Source organism: Delphinapterus leucas, unplaced genomic scaffold (assembly GCF_059928025.1).
Source record: "Delphinapterus leucas isolate spDelLeu-1000000601 "Yukka" unplaced genomic scaffold, BTC_Dleu_Yukka2 spDelLeu_asBTCV2_sq25, whole genome shotgun sequence".
Lineage (NCBI taxonomy): Eukaryota > Metazoa > Chordata > Mammalia > Artiodactyla > Monodontidae > Delphinapterus > Delphinapterus leucas.
Genome location: NW_028322234.1, coordinates 14,364,731 through 14,381,194, shown reverse-complemented (window position 1 = coordinate 14,381,194; position 16,464 = coordinate 14,364,731). Strand labels below are relative to the sequence as shown.

The 16,464-nt window shown below is 58.2% G+C and overlaps 2 protein-coding genes across 4 annotated transcripts; one reads left to right on the top strand and one right to left on the bottom strand.

Moving 5' to 3' along the window:
* The first annotated feature begins 202 nt into the window (after positions 1–202).
* CRB3 (crumbs cell polarity complex component 3) lies at positions 203–6,874 on the top strand. The gene is made up of 6 exons (XM_089905571.1): positions 203–1,366; positions 1,477–1,919; positions 2,146–2,335; positions 3,075–3,148; positions 3,805–3,948; positions 4,292–6,874. The coding sequence occupies exons 3-6, from the start codon at positions 2,254–2,256 to the stop codon at positions 4,361–4,363; spliced, it is 372 nt and encodes a 123-aa protein (XP_089761697.1). The 5' UTR covers positions 203–1,366; positions 1,477–1,919; positions 2,146–2,253; the 3' UTR covers positions 4,364–6,874.
* DENND1C (DENN domain containing 1C) lies at positions 4,802–13,471 on the bottom strand. 3 transcript variants are annotated; one of them, XM_022557319.3, is made up of 23 exons: positions 13,364–13,471; positions 12,390–12,454; positions 12,261–12,304; positions 12,070–12,119; positions 11,585–11,704; positions 11,435–11,504; positions 11,184–11,264; positions 11,026–11,091; positions 10,884–10,937; positions 10,661–10,771; positions 9,808–9,908; positions 9,658–9,703; positions 9,432–9,533; positions 9,218–9,343; positions 8,230–8,334; positions 7,378–7,468; positions 7,230–7,270; positions 6,977–7,048; positions 6,317–6,361; positions 6,140–6,247; positions 5,893–5,960; positions 5,571–5,754; positions 4,802–5,470 (listed from the first exon to the last, which is right to left on the bottom strand). In XM_022557319.3, exons 1-23 carry the CDS (start codon positions 13,378–13,380, stop codon positions 4,856–4,858), a joined length of 2,382 nt encoding a protein of 793 aa, XP_022413027.2. In that variant the 5' UTR covers positions 13,381–13,471; the 3' UTR covers positions 4,802–4,855. The 3 variants fall into 3 exon arrangements, with proteins under 3 accessions (XP_022413027.2, XP_022413028.2, XP_022413026.2); XM_022557320.3 differs by lacking the exon at positions 13,364–13,471 and adding an exon at positions 13,209–13,313; XM_022557318.3 differs by lacking the exons at positions 11,435–11,504; positions 12,070–12,119; positions 13,364–13,471 and having other exon boundaries at positions 12,390–12,935.
* Positions 13,472–16,464: the final 2,993 nt, after the last annotated feature.

Genomic DNA, 16,464 nt, shown 5'->3' with positions numbered 1-16,464 from the left:
CTCGGTCCCACTCAGACTGGGAAACGGAAGATCAACACGTGGCGCGGCTGCAAAGTCGGTTTCCTATTGGCCAGAGCCGCAGGAGCTGTGCCCTGCGGTCCCGCCTTGCTCACCCATCTAGGCGGGGCCTCCCCACTGACCCCACACTGCCTTGGGCCCCGCGGCCCCCGCTCGCCTAGCAGTCTTAAAGGGGCCTCTGCCGGAACCAGACGCCGAGCAGACTGCTTTCTCCGGATCGGCCTAGGGGGGGAATCTCAGAGTCCCAGGAGCGGCTGGGGATAAGGACCGCGTTGCTGGAAGCGGGGCCCCAGCCTGTCGCGCTCGCTGCACCTGCCAAATGTCCCTCCCACTAGTTTAGGGCGCAGTTTCTCGATTCGCCATTAGGGGGAGGAGCGCCCAGATCTTTTGACAGCGAATAATAATAATAGCTAACGTTGATTCATTGCTTTGCACAAGCCTTGGCCTTTTACTCACCCCTCGCGTCGTCCTCGCTAAAACCCTATAAGGTAAGTGGGACTGGCTTTCCCACTTCACAGGTGACGAAACAGGAGGTTAAGCCGCTCACCGCAGTCCACATGCCCAGGAAGGGGCAAAGCAGACATTTAACTGGACCTGGGATTCTTACCCAACATCGCTCTATGCCCTAGAAGGGATTAATTTTCCCTTAACCATCACTCTTCTCTCTAGAGTCCCCAGGAGGGGGTCGTCTTATTATCTTCGTCCTTTATCCAAAGGACGATCGTGAAGGCACACATGGTTCCCACTCAGCTTCTGACAGGTGTGCTCAAACGAGCCTCTTGTAGAGGGTCCCCTCACAGACGTTTTCATTCACAGGTCGCCCTTGCAGGTGCCGTACAGATATTTTCCCACGGAGATGCCCCAAACAAATGTTTTCTCACAGATGCATCCTTGACAGGTGGACCTCAAAACACATGAGCCCCCCCCCCAAAGATGTGCTTCAATGTGAGTGTGCCCCATGCAGGCGTGCTCAGGTCTTCCTCTCGTGTGAACTCAATTCAATGCAGCTGTTTCCTTCACCTCACAGGTATGTTTCTCAACAGGTGTTCCTCCACCCAGGAATGCGTTATAGAGCCTCCCCCGCCATACGTGTGTTCCATTTAATCATTCACCCGTACGGGGCTCTTTCCATATAACTGGGTCCCCTACAGGTGTACTTAAATGCAGTTATGTCTCGTACAGGTGTTTCCAATACCTTTACACACAGGAATTCCTTCTGCAAGTCTTGTTCATTTCATAGGTGAGCCATGCAGATGCATTCCCCAAATAGATGTACCCCGCGCCAAAGTGCCTCAGCCAGGTGTTTGTAACCATGCAGGTGTGTTCTATACAGCTGTTTTCCACACAGGTAGGCTTCCATTCAGCTGTACTCCAAAGAGATGTGATTCAAAGCAGATGTCTCCCATGGGTGTTCTTACACATCCGTGCAAATTTCTTTACACGTTTGTTCCCATGCAGGTGTGTCCCACACCAGTGTTTTTTCATTAGAGGCTCCCCATCCCGGTCTGCCCCAGACAGGAGTGCCTCACACATCGGTGACTCCATGCCCCGTGTGTCTCCACACCTGGACGATTCTACAGATGTACCTGCAGTGCAGGTGAGAGGCCCCTTTTACACCTGCGCGCTTCCGCTCCTTTTCACTCCTCCCGATTATGAGATTGGGTTCCCGTTACAGGTGCGTCCGCGGCGCGGACCCGCCCCCGCTTGGCCCCGCCCTTTCATCTAGGCTCAGGTGCACAAGCCGGAAGTGCGCTCGCCTCCAAGGTGAGTGACTAAACTTTCCGGGTCACGTGAGCCGGCGGAGCTGGAAGAGTCCGACCGAGCCACTGACCAACGGATCGAGGGTTCGAGCGAGGGACCGGGATCGGGACCCTGAGCGGGGTCGAAGACGCCCGGGCCAGGTAGGGAGGCAGGTCACGCGGCTGGGCCTGCCACCCCTCCCCCCTTCCCTTCCCTTCCCCTTTCCCCAGCCCAGGAACGCGCCGCCCCGAGTTAATCTTTAATCTCTGACCTCTGGCGGCGGGGGGCGGGGCGGGACTCCTGGGTGGCCGGCGCGGGTCGCCCCTCCCAGGGGCCTGCGCTCGGGTCCGGCCCCCTCCCCCACGCTCCGGCCTTTCTCCTTTCCAGCCCCCAGGTGCGGGGTCGAAGGTACCCCCCACCCACCGCCCGAGATGCGGTAGGAGCGGCGCGCGCGACAAGCCCCGTCCCCGGTGCCACCAGCCCGTCACCCGGCCCATGGCGAGCCCCGGCCTGGGGCTGCTCTTGGCACTCGGCCTGCCGCTGCTGCTGACCCGCTGGGGCCGGGTCTGGGGGCAAAGTAGGTACAGGTCGGGGGCACTGGGGGTCCGGGCTTAGAAGCGCTGGGTGCCTGGGACGCTGAGAGGGCAAGAACCCAGGAGCGGGCATGCGATGCCTAGGTCTGGGGTAGGGCTGGGGGCGTAGAATTTCTGTGTCCTTCCTTGGATGGTTGGAGTTGGTCTAGGAGAATTCCTGAGTTGGGCGGAATTGTGAGCTGCCGGGAGAAGAGGCCTGCGGTCCGGAGCCTCAGTAGGGTTGAGCAGTTTGGGGGAAATGGAAGCCAGGAGGAGGCCTGCCTGGGGCTCCAAGCCCAGGTGGAGCAGGTTGACCAGAGGTGGGGACGCTGCCTTTCAGCCCTGTATTCCAGTTTCGGGAGGCTGGGGGGAGGTGTGAGTCAGACACTCCAGGGAAATGCAGGATCCGCCCAGATCCTGAAGGGCAGAGGGAGGGCCGGAGAGGTGAGGCTGGGGTTGGGGGGAGGGTTGGGCTTCCCCACACCATCCATTATAATAGCCCCCAACTCTGCGCAAACTACAGACAGCTGTTGGCTGATTACTCAGCGCTGGGCTCCCCTGGGTAAGGGATGCCCTGTGGGGCAAAATCAGCGGGGCCAGCCCCTGTGTGGAGGCCGCTCACAGAATGAAAGACTCAAAAGGGCAGAGTTCTAACGAGGGGAAATGGCCCAGGAAGATGCACATGCTTCCAGATGGGAAGGAATAGATGGGGATTCATTTATCTTCTCTACCACCGCCCTGCAGCACCGGACCCCACTGTAAGTGGGAACAGCACAATTACACCCTCTGGCCCCAGCCCTGGCTCCAATGGGGCCCTGGTGAGTTGGGGTATATGTGGGAGAAGAGCGGCAGGGATTTTATTCGGGAGGCCCCCTTATGGCAGGTGGGAGGGCCTAGATTCCCAGAGGCGGCAGGCTGCACAGTGGGGGAGGCACTGGAGAACCCTAAGTGGGAGAGACCAGAATATCAACATGGCAAATGGGGAGACCGAGAACCCCAGGAAGGGGATGGGCAAGAACACCATGCCTGGCGGGACTCCCCTGGCGGTCTAGTGGTTAAGACTCCGCGCTTCCAATGCAGGGGGCACAGGTTGGATCCCTGGTTGGGGAACTAAGACACACACGCGCGCACACACACACACACACACACACACACACAAAGAATACCATGCTTGGCAAGTGTAGGGGGTTCAGGAGCCCCCTATGCCTCTCAGGCAGGGGGAGGAGGGATCTAGGAGCCTAGATGCGGCAGGCGCTTGGGAGAAGGACCCCAGACATGGCAGGTGGGGGAGCCTGGGAACCCCAGATGTGATATGATGGGGGTCAGGAACCCTGAGTGGAGGAAGCCAGTCACCAAAAGTGGTGGGTGCGGGGGGAGGGGATTAGCGTTTCCAGATAATTCTCAGGCGGGGGTGGACGGGATGCCCAAGTTCAGGTGGGTCACACCTGTGTCCCCCCCCATCCCCCGCCAACAGTCACAGGAGGCCACCATTGCTATCATCGTGGTCTTCTCCCTCCTGGCCGCCCTGCTCCTGGCCGTGGGCCTGGTACTTCTGGTGCAGAAGCTTCGGGAGAAGCGGCAGACGGAGGGCACCTACCGGCCCAGCAGCGAGGAGCAGGTGGGTGCCCGAGCTCCACCGCCTCCCAACCTCAAGCTACCGCCTGAGGAGCGGCTCATCTGAATGCTGGGGCTGGCCACAGCTGCCTCCACTGCTCAGGACTGCCCGGCGCTCAGCTGCACAGAGCAGCTGCCACCGACACACCAGCCTCTGATGGCTCCGGAGGACTTGGGGGGGCCACGGGGCACCTGCCGGGCGGGCTCTGCGAAGCATGCCGCCTCTGCTTGACTCTGCCTGCAGTTGGGGTGCCGGGGCTGCGGACCTGCCTCCCCGCTTGCTGCACCATCAGCCATCTGTCTGCCTGCCACACAGGCCCGACACCCCCCCTCTCCTTTCCTTTCAGTTCTCCCATGCAGCCGAGGCCCAGGCTCCCCAGGACTACAAGGAGACGGTGCGGGGCTGCCTGCCCATCTAGGTCCCCTTCCTCTACCCAACACCCTTCCTGGCTGTGTGACCTTGGGGGAAGGCAGAGCCCTCTCTGGGCAATCAGACACACCCAGCGCTTAAGAATAGAAGGGAAGAAGGTGCTTCAAAGACTCTGCCTTTGAAGGCAAGGGAGACTGAGGCTGCTTACTTTATATATATCTATACAATGGGTAGAGTGATGTAATAAAACCTTTTTGTGAACTGGTGGGGGCAGGAGTTAGCCTAGATGGAGGAGACACATAGGCTGTTGAGAGATGAATGTAAGGTCTCAAGGGTCCTAGGGGCTGGGAGGGCTTCCTGGAAGGGAAAGGCTTTTAGCTGTACCTAAGAGCCAGCCGGAGGCTGCCTTGGGAGGGAAGGTGGGGAGCCGGGTGGGTGTCTGAGCAGAAACAGGGCTCCCAGGTAAACCCACCAGGAAGAACAAGCCTTGGGCTCTTGCAGCTTTATTGAGGGGCCAGAGTCTCCTCCAGACCCCTGATGCTTAACCTTCAAAACACTTTTTAAGCTCAGCAACCCTGGGCCGGCTCCTGGCCTGGAGCCCCCGCCAGTTCCTAGCAGGAGGATCAGGGGACCTGGGCGCTCCTGGCTCCTCGTGGGGCTGGAGGTGCGTGCGCTCTGGGAGCAGGACCTCCGAAGGCTGGGCTCTGGGGTTCTCTGGGGAACCGGGATCCGAGAAAGAATCAAGGATTTGGGATGTCCAGGTAATATCCGAGTTGGGCTTTGTGGGGGTCAGAAGTGGGGGGCTTTCTCGAGGGCTGGGTGCTGTGGAGAGCTGGGAGCAGGGACTCTCCTGGGCTGTGGGATCCTGGGTTGCCTCGTGGGGAGGGGAGAGGCGTAGAGGCTGGGGCTCTGTGAGAGAGGAGCTGGGGTCCCCTTTGCTGCTTGGGTCTGCAGAAGCTGTTGAAGACTGGGACGGAGAAATGATTTCTTGGCTGGCCTCTGAGGGCAGCTGGGAAGTGGGGTGCTTCGAGGTGCTCGTGGCATCTGAAGGCTGGGGGGTGTGCAGAGGCGGCAGGCCGACAGAAAGGGACAGGGGCTGGGGCCCTGGTGGTTTCTCGTCATCTGCTTGCCATCTCCATCTCCCTGGTATGTCAGGCTGGGTGGGGATGGAGAGATGGGCACGTTGCTGGCCTTTAAATGAAGGAGGGGCCGGCAGGTTGGATGAGCAAATGGGGGAGGGCTGGGGGGGCTCTCACCAGGCTGTGGCAGCAGTCCAAACTCTGGCTTGGCCGCAGGCTGCTGTTCCGGGTGGTTGTCACGCTCAGACTATCCAGAATCTCGCTCAGCAAATCCAGTTCTTCTCCGGACCCAAGGAAGCTGCCATCCAGAGCTTCCTCTGCCAACGGTCCCTGGGCATCCTCAGGGCTCAGAGACGGTGTCCTGGGTGAGGATGGGCAGCCTCAGGTATCTGCCCCAGACCAGCTGCTCTGAAGGGTCTGGAGTTTTGGGGCCCACTTCCCCAGGAGTCCCGGCTCCCCACTTCCAACATTGCTCCCTCCCTCTGCCTTGGAGTCTTACTCCTCCCCCAGGGACTCAGAAGGTCTCTCTTCCCGCTGGAGTCTCCTGCTGGGGCGAAGGGGCCGGTTCTGCAAAGGACAGATTTGAGGGCTGGGGCCTCAGGAGCTACAGAATCAGGGGGTTCTATGAAGGGGGGAGTGGGCGCCCCATTTTGGGGGTAGTCGAGATGTCTGGCTGGAGACGGGATGGGAGAAGGACTTGGTGATAAGTCCAGGTACATGCGTGGGCGTGGGGTTGGGGCTCTTACCTCTCCAAAGTGCTGGGTGATAGGCAAGCGCTGCTGCAGGCAATCTGAGCGGCTGGTGAGGGAAGGGGCCCTCAGGGAGCCCCCCCTCTGCAGGCCAGAGTCCCCATCCTAGGAAGAGGGTGGGTGAGCCAGGAGCCCCTCCCCCCGCTGCCCCGCGGCGTTGGCTACTGGCTTTACCTTGTACGTCAGAAGGCTCTGCACACCCTTCAAGCCACTCTTTGCCTACGGAGGAACCGAAAGAGACTGAGAATCCAGAGTGATTTGACCCTGGACATTTGAGAACTCAGCCCTCCATCCGCGAAGACACTTTTGTCTTGCCATCTGCTCCTGTGTGTCTCAAAATACATTCAGGTTCCCCCGGTACCCCCTAAGAAGTCAATACCAACTTGCCCCTTTGACTAACACAGAAGGAATGTCACTGGAGGAGATAACCCCCAAATGAAACAGGGAATGGCAAAGCCAGAACGTCGTAAAAGTGAGTCAGTGTTCAAAAGCCGAGCAAAGAATAAAATCCAGCAAACGATTGCGAGCTGTGGAAGTTGGTCCCAGGAAAATCTGGGGCTTGGGAGAAAAACCAACCACAAGGGCAGAAGCTGGGATTGTGGTGTCTCAGGACAAAAGATGTTTGCCTAAGAACCTTGGTTGTCATTTTTAAATAGGAAAGACCTGATGCGACAAAAATGAATGAACACAGTCAATGGAAAATAAAAGTAGGAAACATGGTAAATGATTTAACTGCTGGTTTAGTTCTGATAAATTGTGTGTGCTCTAAACGTGGGGTTAAACCGTCCTCTGCCTTTGTCACCCTGGTAAGTGGCCTGTCCAGCCCAGCCTCACCGAGCGGTACATGTTTCTGACGGCTGGTTGGGTCTTGGCCTTGACGGAATGCAGGAGGGCACCACCACCTTTCTGGGGAGAGAAAGCCAAGGAAGAGAGGCTTGGGCACGTGGGGTTATCGCAGACCCCACCTGCCCACCCCTCCCTCTCTGAGTCTTGATTTCTTCACCTCTATCTATAAATGAGCATAGTAGGGACGGTGGTAGGTTTGATTTAATCCCACAATAAACACTAAAGTGTTCGGTGTTACTACCTTTAGGTTGTCTGCCCAGAGCTGGTAGGAGCGAAGGGTCCCTGGAGAGAGGAGAGAGGAGAGAGCATTGCCAGGGTGGGCAGGCTCAGACTGGGCCACAGGTGTGTGTGTGGGGGGGGGGGGCTCCGGGGCCAGGTGCAGAGCTCACCTGAGGAAGCCCCGCTACAGGTGATCTCCTGCTCAAAGAGGTCTGAGAAGCCTTCTCCCGTGTTCAGCTTCTCCAGTCGGCCTTCGATGAACTGGGGGTGGGGCAAAGGGTCAGAGAATCAGGCTACCCCAAACATCTGAATGCGAGGACTGGGGATCTGCTCGCCCTCAAGACATAGAAGCCATCCCCGGCCCCTCCAGAAACCCAACCTTAGGTCCCAGGAGTCTGGAGCCCACCTCAGGAAGCCAGAGGTTCACCGTCTCCCCGCCCGTCCCCACCCCAAGTCAAGATCTGTCTTCAGGGACCAGGCCCTGCTCCTCTCAGGGTCGGAGGAGTAGGACTCTGCCACTCCAGACAGGCCCCCCTCCTCTCAGTGACCTTGGAGGAGGTCGACCCCACCTCCAGGGACGCTGGAAGCCAGCCCGCACTGAAGGACCCTGAAGTTCATCCCACGTTCTTCCAAGAACCCAGGAGTCCGGTTCCACCTCCCCCGCTACGTCCCTAGAATCCAGGAGTCCAGCCTTCTCTCCCTCCACCCTCGACCCAGGAGGTTCCCGCCTTAGGGACTCAATAATTTCGTTCCATCCCAACCTCCTCATGGACCTAGAGGTAGATCTTATCCCTGGGAACTCAGGTCAGGGGCTCCCATTTTTATGGACCCAAGAGTTCAGTCCTGTCTCTCCCACCCCGGAGACCCTGGAGTGGGGGGATCCGGCCGGGCCAACTCTCGCCCCGCCCACTGGGTCCAGGCGTCCGCCCCTCCAGCCCCGGCTTCGGCCTCCCGGATCCGGGCGTCTGCGCCCCTAGCCTCGCCCCTCCGGCCCCAGCCCCGCCCTCCGGATTCTGGCGCACCTGTTTGAACAGCTGCAGGTGCACAGCCCGCCGGTGGAAGGCCTGCAGCGGCGCCCCGGGTTTCTGGGCCAGGAAGGCTTCTTCACTGAAGGTTACAGGCTGGCCCTGGAAGAAGGACTCGGATTCTAAGCTCCCCGCGGCTCTCCAGGATCCCTTATTCTGCTTCCCATATTCTACCTTACATCTGTGTAGCAAACATTGATGGAGCGCCTCTGTGTGCCTGATGTCCTGCAAGGCCTCGTGGGCTGCAGGGAGGACTTGGGCTTTTACCCCGAGGGAGGTGGGAGCCCTGGGAAGGCGGTGGGCAGAGGAGGGGGCGGGGCCTGACTCAGACGCTCCCAGGTGACCTCTGGCGGCTGCACGGAGGTCAGACTGCGGAGCGCGGAGGGTGGGAGCCCGCGAGAGGGGACTCATGGTGACGGCGAGCGCGCTGATCCAGGCAACCAACAATGGGGACCAGGCCGTGGTGGAGACAGAGGAGGGGGAGAAATGGACAGCTTCCGGCTGTGTTCAGGGCAGAGTCGGAAGCAACATCAGATTCTCAGATAATAGAACTCCCTGACCATGTTTTTATAGAATAGTTGTGAAAAACTGGGGAGGAGGGGATGTCAGGGTTGAAAGTCAGCAGATCAGAGTCCTGGCTTCAACACTCACCCGCTGTGGGGCTTCCAAGCCTTGGTTTCCTCATATGTAGAATGGGACCATAAGAGTATCCGTCTCATAATACTGTTGTGAGCATTAAGTGAAATAATAATTGCAGCGGTAAAACCTATCATTTATCCATTGTGATGTGCCAGGCAGTAACCGAGCATTTTGCTTATGTCCATTTACAGACTCACGCGACCCTTTTGGGTGGGTACTGTTGGGATCCCATTTTACAGATGAGCAAACGGAGGCACAGAGTAAGCACTCCATAAACGCTAGGTATTCTTATTCTGAATCCTTCAGGGACCCACGGGGTCTCTCCCTCTCCGTCCCCGAAGCTCACCGGGCCGCAGACTAGCGCATCGCGGTACCCCCCGAAGAGCAGGGCCTGGGCTTTGAGGAAGAGACGGGACACCCCTTCCCCGGGGGCCAGCGCGACCTTCCTTAGCCGCAGCCTCAGCAGAGACACCTGGAGGACAAGGGGGCAGCGCTGAGCAGGCGGGTGCGGAGCCTCATCTCCCGGATGCGGCAGGAGGGTGGAAGGGGGTGTCACTGACCACATCTGGGGGCAGTGCCTGCACGTCGTCGAAGGGCGTCTCCAAGGTATTGGAGTCCACGTTCATCATCACGACGTCCTCCAGAGCTTTCTCCCGCACTCTCTGTGTTAGGGAGTTGGAGTGGCGATGGCCGCTCAGAGCCCGAGGATCCCCGACAGGGGAGGATACCTGGGGGTGCAGGGGGGCACTCCACCCAACCTTGCCATCCAGGTCCGTTCCCACTTACCTCGACGAGACTGGCGTGCACTCCGATGAGGTAGGGCATGGGCGCGCTGCGGAAGACCGAGGGGGCCGGTCATGCAGGCGCCGCCCCCGGGTGCCCAGGACCCTAGGCCTCTTCCCCAAGCCCTGCCCCTCTCCAGCCCCTGCCCCTCACCAGCAGTAGTCCAGCAGATGCGGCGGCAGCGTGGGGATCAGCACGTGCTCCCAGCGCATGGGGTACAGGAGAGCGCAGGACGCGTGGACACATGAAGTCAGCTGGGGATGGGTGGGGGACCGTGGAGTCAGGGCCTGGACCCCCAGCTTCAAGGACCCTCTCTGGACGGTGGCTCTCCCGGCTTCATATCCCGTGTCCCCAGTCTCGTGTCTCCCTCCACCTCCCTTCCCCACCCGCTACTGGGTAAGAGGTGAAAACTCAAACCCCTTTCTTGTGAAGGCCAAGAATTCCGCAAATTACAGTGCTTGGAACTGGTGGTGCCAGGACTCAGCACGTGCTAGTCCCTCTCTCTATGGCTGGAAGCTGATATTCAACCCTCCAGAATCTCTCTCCTTAGGGGTAGGACAGAGACTCAGCCCACTGACCCCACCCCTAGAGAGGCGGAGCTAGAATTCAGCCCCCCCCCCCCCAAGTCCCGCCCCTAGGGGTAGAGGCTGAACGCTAGCTCCACACCTACCCCGTCCTTCTCCCCTAGGGGCGGAGCTAGAATTTAGCCCTCTCTGATCTCACCCTCCAGAGGGGCGGAGCCAGTCTTGTTCTGGCCCATAGTGGGTGGAGCCTGGACTCAGCGCTCCTGAAGCCGGGGGAGGGGGTACAGCGCAGCCCGCTCTGATTTCCCCCATAAAGGTGGAGCCAGGATTCAACTCAACCCTGACCTTCAAAGTGGCTGAGCCAGGACTTTGCCCTCGGGTCTCGCCCAGTGGGGTTAGAGCTAGGAATCCGTCCCGATGGTCCCGCCCCCAGGGGCCAAGCCAGGCCTCGGCCCCTCCCCGGCCCGGCGGTCCCGCCTCACGGTGCTCAGCTTTCTGGAGGTGAGCAGGACCCTTCGCTCTGCCAGGAGCGCAGCGAATAGCCCCACGATGTTGTCGTCGGTCACCGCCACCACCAGCTCCGTTAGGTTCCTCTGAAGAACAGAGAGGAACGCTGGACGCGAGGGACCACAGGATCTGAGAGCCCTCTCCGGGTTTCCGGACCTCTTCCCCCCTCCCAGAGTGCCCTCTCAGGTCTCCACTCACGTTCTCAGGAATGGATGGCAGGCGGCCGGAGTCGGGGGCCACGAAGCAGGAAAGCTGGCGGGGGATTAATAGGGGGACTGATCCGTCAAGGGGTTAGCCTCACGTGGGTGCCCAACCTTCCAGTGTCTCCAGCGCTGCTCACCGGCATGCTCTTCCCCGGGCCAGGGGACGGGATGCCTTGCGCACTGGAGATCATCACTCCGCTGCCCTGGGGGAGATGTGGTGTGTGGTCCTCAGGACCGGGGTGCAGCCTCTCCAAGCCACCTGAGGTCCAACGCCCAGGGGGGAGGGGGTACTCACCAGCTCCAGCCCCACTGAGTCCTGGGTCCCGGGAAGGGGCTGCTGCAGCAGATGTAGAAGAAGTTCGTTGACCTCTGAGACCTGGGTAGGGGTGGGATGCCTGAGCCAGAATGCGGGGTGGGGACTCTGAGGGCCTTGACTCAGGCTGGGTGGTCTGGAGCCAAAGGGGCTCGGTCAGGCCTGGGAATTCAGAGCCAGGCTGGGGCCTTGGTGGGGGTGGGACGGGGAATGACAGGGAGAGCTGGTCTCACTTGATCCTGTGCCAGGAGGTCCCCCACTGTGTTCAGTAGTTTGTAGAACACTTCAAACCAAGGCAGGTGGCTGCGGAGGGTGGGCACAGCTTTCGTGCAGTGCCTGTAGGCAGAGGCCCTTCCCCCGGCCCAGACCCCCATATCCCACACCTGAGGATGCAGAGACAGCTGTGGGCACCAGCCCGGAGGCGGGAGAAACCAAATCTGCGGGTGCCGGTCAGGTCCGTGAGGGCAAAGGTGAAATGCTGTACGGCGGTGCTGGGGGGCTCCCTGGGGGCAGGAAAAGCTCTCAGAGACCTGGGCATCCCACCCCCGTGAACCCCCCTCCCGTTCATGCCCCTGACAATGTTCCTAGTACTGCGTCCACCAGTCTGGGGCCCTGGGTGTATAGGTCCCTAGTTGTCAGCGTCTCCGGTTCTCTGAGGCCCTGGGTCCCTGAGACCCTGGGTAAATGAGTCCCTTTGTGTATAGGTCACTATTTGTCAGGGTCCCCCGGTTTCTGAGTCCCTGGGTCTCTGAATCTGAGGGGCCCTGGGTATATGATCTCTGTTGTCTGAGTCTCTGGGTGTTTGAATCCTGGGGGTCCGTGAGAGGTCTGGGTCCCTGGGTCCTTGGGTGTCTGCTTCCTTCCATACCTTTCCACATCAAAAGGGAAGCAGAATTTAGGCACCATCTGCATAGCCTCCTGGGGGTGGAGAGAAGCACACACTGCTTGGCCACTCAGGTTGGGCTCCACCCCTAAGCTCCCAGTGGTCTGAGACATAGGGTCCCCTCCCCCAGGGGGACAGGCCCTGGCCCCTGGGGAGCAAGGAGCCAGCCTGCATACCTGGTCCCGGAAGTCTGGGGGGAACTGCCGCAGGATGGGGGGATCTGCACAGAGAGCAGGCTCCTAAGTTCAGGGTCCCGGGCCCACCCTCCATCTCGACCCCCATCCCCAATGATGCCCCTGACTCACCCTCTTGCAGGGAGGGAGGGTAGGCCGCTTCGAAGAACCAGTCAAACAGGGCAGGGAGACCCCTTCTGCGGGGCAGGAAAGGGTTCAGTGTGTCCAGGGATTTGCTTCTGTGTGTGTGTCTGCACCTGTGTGTGACTGTGTGTGTGTGTGTGTCTGCAATTCTATTCTGTGTCTGCCTGAAAGGATGAGACTGTCCAGGGCATGTGTCAGGTAGGACTGTGCATATGTGTGGCTGAGCCAGTGTGAGGGTGAATGACATCCCCATTTTCTTGGGTGGCCCTGAGGGTCCCTGGGTATATGTGCGAGGCCCTGCCCAAGTGTCTCTGTGTACGCGACTTCATGGGGCCCTGGAGCCCTCAGAGTTTTTATCAGAGGAAAGAGGGCAGCGTGCCCTGGTCCTTCCGGGAGCCCTGCAATCTCTGCCTTCCTGCCCTGGCCCCCAACCCTCTATCCATCTTGCAGAGGATGTCGGGACTTAGGCTCAGGGAGAGAGACAGAGGAAGAGAACGGGGAGTGAGTGCGCACACATTGTCCCTGAGATTGGGAACCCCCTCACACTGAGCTTCATCCTCACGCTGACACAAGTCCCACACAGTCAGTCACTCCTGTACATGGACACACAGAGCCCGCCCCCCCCACCCCCGCTGACCCCGGAAGCCAGGCTCCCCATCCCTGAGATACATCAAAAGGCACAGGCTCGGGAGTTACAAACTTAGTCATACAGAGCCAGCGGAGAGCAGGGGAGAGAGAGAAAGAGAGAGAGAGAGAGAGTGGAAGGTCCCAGAGTGGCCCGAGTGTGCCTGAGAGCGGAGTCCATACTGTAGGCCAGCTGAGTGTCCTCCCCTAATTCCAGCCACCTGCCCCTGTGGCTCGCGGTCCCTCCCGGGCCTGCCGCAGCCTCGTTCTCCTTGGCCCCAGCCCAGGCCTGGTCTGGGAATCTTGGTCCAGAAGATGGGAGAGGGGGCAGCTCTTACTCAGCTGTGGATCCCATGGTCCCTGCAGGGCTGGCCCGGCGGGGCCCTTTCCTCAGGGGTGCTGGGGGGGCCTGTGCTTTCTCAGGGCTGGGCCCTGAGCCGGCTCAGCTTCCTGTGTGGCTGAGAGAGGAAGTTTAACGGGTGACGTCCCCAGAGGAAGGCCCCTGCCCCCACCCACTGTGAGAGACCCAGGCGTCCTGCCTTCTAGACTTCTACAGGATGGGTGGGCAAGAGGTGTGCAAGCTCAGAGCCCAGACCCCCAGCCCCATCCTGCCAGGAGGGTTGAATCTGGTTTCTGCCATCACACCCAAGCCTTCCCTTCTCCGTGGCAGCCAAGGACTCACAGTTTGCCTAAAATGCTTCCTCTTCCCTCAACTCTTTTTCCTTTGATCCCTCTGCGCTGGTCATTCCCCCCAGTACCACCAGAGGGAGCCAGGCTGAAGAGTGGACACGGAGGCACGAGGAAGGTAGACAGACAGCAGACAGAACACAGGCACAGACAGACAGACAGCACACACATGGCCAGGGAGTGACCAACACAAACAGGCCAGAACAGCCACAGACAGCAGACAGACACGGAGACCTACCAAGTGATACAGGCAGCACAAAGCCACAGACACAAACCAACAAGTACAGCGGGACAGCACACGCATAAAGAAGTCCTTGTCCATCCAGATGATAGGTGCAAGGAGATAACACACAGGCACAGCCAGCAACCAGTTCCAGACAGAGACAGCAGATACACTTGCAGGGACCACGGCTGTCAATGCAAACGGAATAACAGAGAAGCAGACCCAGACAACAGACAGAGGCGCATAGAGCACAGACGTAGAGCAGTAACAAAGGGACAGACGCAGTCAGGGCCCAGCCACAAGTCAGATTCACGGCCAGACATAGTCACAACACAGAGAGAGGTACACAGCCAGACAAATCCAAGCAATGTTGCAGACCTAGAAACAGACAGACAGCCAGGCAGACAGATGTCATGTTGAAAAACAAAGATACGTAGACACACTCACAGGCACAAAGGCAGGACGCAACACAGGTACTCACGGTCCTGTACCTACACGTAAAATCCCACAGACAGACTCAGAGAGTCAAAATGCAGAGGAGTCTGCAAGACTCCTCGGGCTCCTGCAAGGTACTGAGAACATCTGTGTGGATATAGGCATGTATCTGCATGAGTCCACATGTGGCCTGCCATGTCCTGGGGTATCTGGGGGTGAATGCCGTGTCTGTGTGCCTAGGAATTTGTGTCTAGTCCATCAGGCTGAGTGAAGATGTGGATGACTGGGGATTCTCATTCTGTGCCTGTCCACATGACTGTGGGTGCGAGGGCATTTTCATGCTGAGGAGGAAGAGGTGAGCAGATGCACCAGCATGGGAACACACACACACACACACACACACACACACACACACACACACACACACACACACACCTCCAAACCCTCCAGCCAAGACATAGGTGCATGAGGCTGAACACAGCTCGGTGCCACCTTTCTCTCCAAGAGGAGCTGGATCTCAGCCAGGGCTGGGGATCAGGGGTGCAGAGTACCCGGGGCATCCTTCTCCCCTTCTCATACTCTTGGGCCTTGCTATAGAATGAATGTTTGTGTTCCTCCCCCACCCCCGAATTTACATGCTAAGTCTTTTTAAAAAATTTTTTATTTTTTGGGCTGCACTGAGGAGGTTGCAGGATCTTAGTTCCCCAATCAGTGATTGAACCCGGGACTACAGCAGTCCAAGTGCAGAGTCCTAACCACTGGACCACCAGGGAACTCCCGTTGCTAAATCTTAATCCCCAAGGTCATGGTATTAGGAGGTGGGGGTCTTTGGAACATCATTACATCATGAGGGTGAAGGCCATGAATGGGATTAGCGTCCTCATAAAGGAGACGTCAGAGAGATTCCCTCATCTTTCCACCATGTGAGGACACAGCAAGAAGACGGCCATCTATGAACCAGGAAGCAGGCTCTCACCAGGTACCAAATCTTCTGGTGCCTTGATCTTGAAATTCCAGCTTCCAGAGCTGTGAGAAATAAACGTCTGTTGTTTATAAGCCACCCAGTCTATGGTATTCTGTTAGCAGCCTGAATGGGCTAAGTCAGGCATAGCATTTGCAGAGATATCCCCAATCCTTCTTCATTTCTGAAATTTACTCCAATTCAATCCAATGGCAAACCCATGGGATGAGGATAAAGGAAGAGTTCACATCCCTGAGTGAAAGTGGGACCCTCTCTGTCCCTGTTTCTGCATCTTTTTTTTTCTTTTTTGCCGTGCTGTGCAGCATGCGGGATCTTAGTTCCCCAACCAGGGATTGAACCTGCGCCCCCTGCAGTGCAAGTGTGGAGTCTTAACCACTGGACCACCAGGGAAGTCCCCCCGTTTCTTTATTTGTTACAAGTAAGTATGGTGCCTGCCTCAGAGATCCTGTGAGGGTTCAATGAGAGAATTCACATGAAATATTTAGTATGTGGTCAAGCCTGAACGGAGCTTTTGATATGTTCTCTGTATGATTATGGGAGATGGGTCAGTGAAGTGGTTAGAGAATGATTTTGGAGTCAGAGAGACTTGGGTTCAAGACCTGACTTAGTTCTTTAATGTCTGTGTGACCTTAGGCAAGTCATTTGACCTCTCTGTATTAGTTATCTATTGCTGTGTGACCTATCACCCTAAAGTTAGTGGCTTAAAAGAACACACATTTATTATCTGACAGTTTCCCTGGGGGCTGGGATTCTGGACACAGCTTAGGCGGGTCCTGTGCTGCAGGGTCTCTCAGCTGTAATAAGGTGTCCTTATTGGGCTGTGGTCTGATCTGACGGCTCAACTGAAAAAGGATCTACTTCCAAGCTCACGATGTGGCCGTTGGCAGGATTCATTTTATTGTGGACAGAGGACCTCAGCTCCTTGCTGGCTGTTGGTCAGAGGTTACCCTCAGTTTTTGCCATGTGGACCTTACCAACCTGCTTCTTGCTTCCCCCTAGCAAGCAAGCTGAGAAGTCAATAGAGAGCTCACCAAGACAGAAGTCACAGGTTTTTGTAACACAGGCTTGGAAGTAGCATCCCATCGCCTTTGCCATATTGGTGCCATATTACA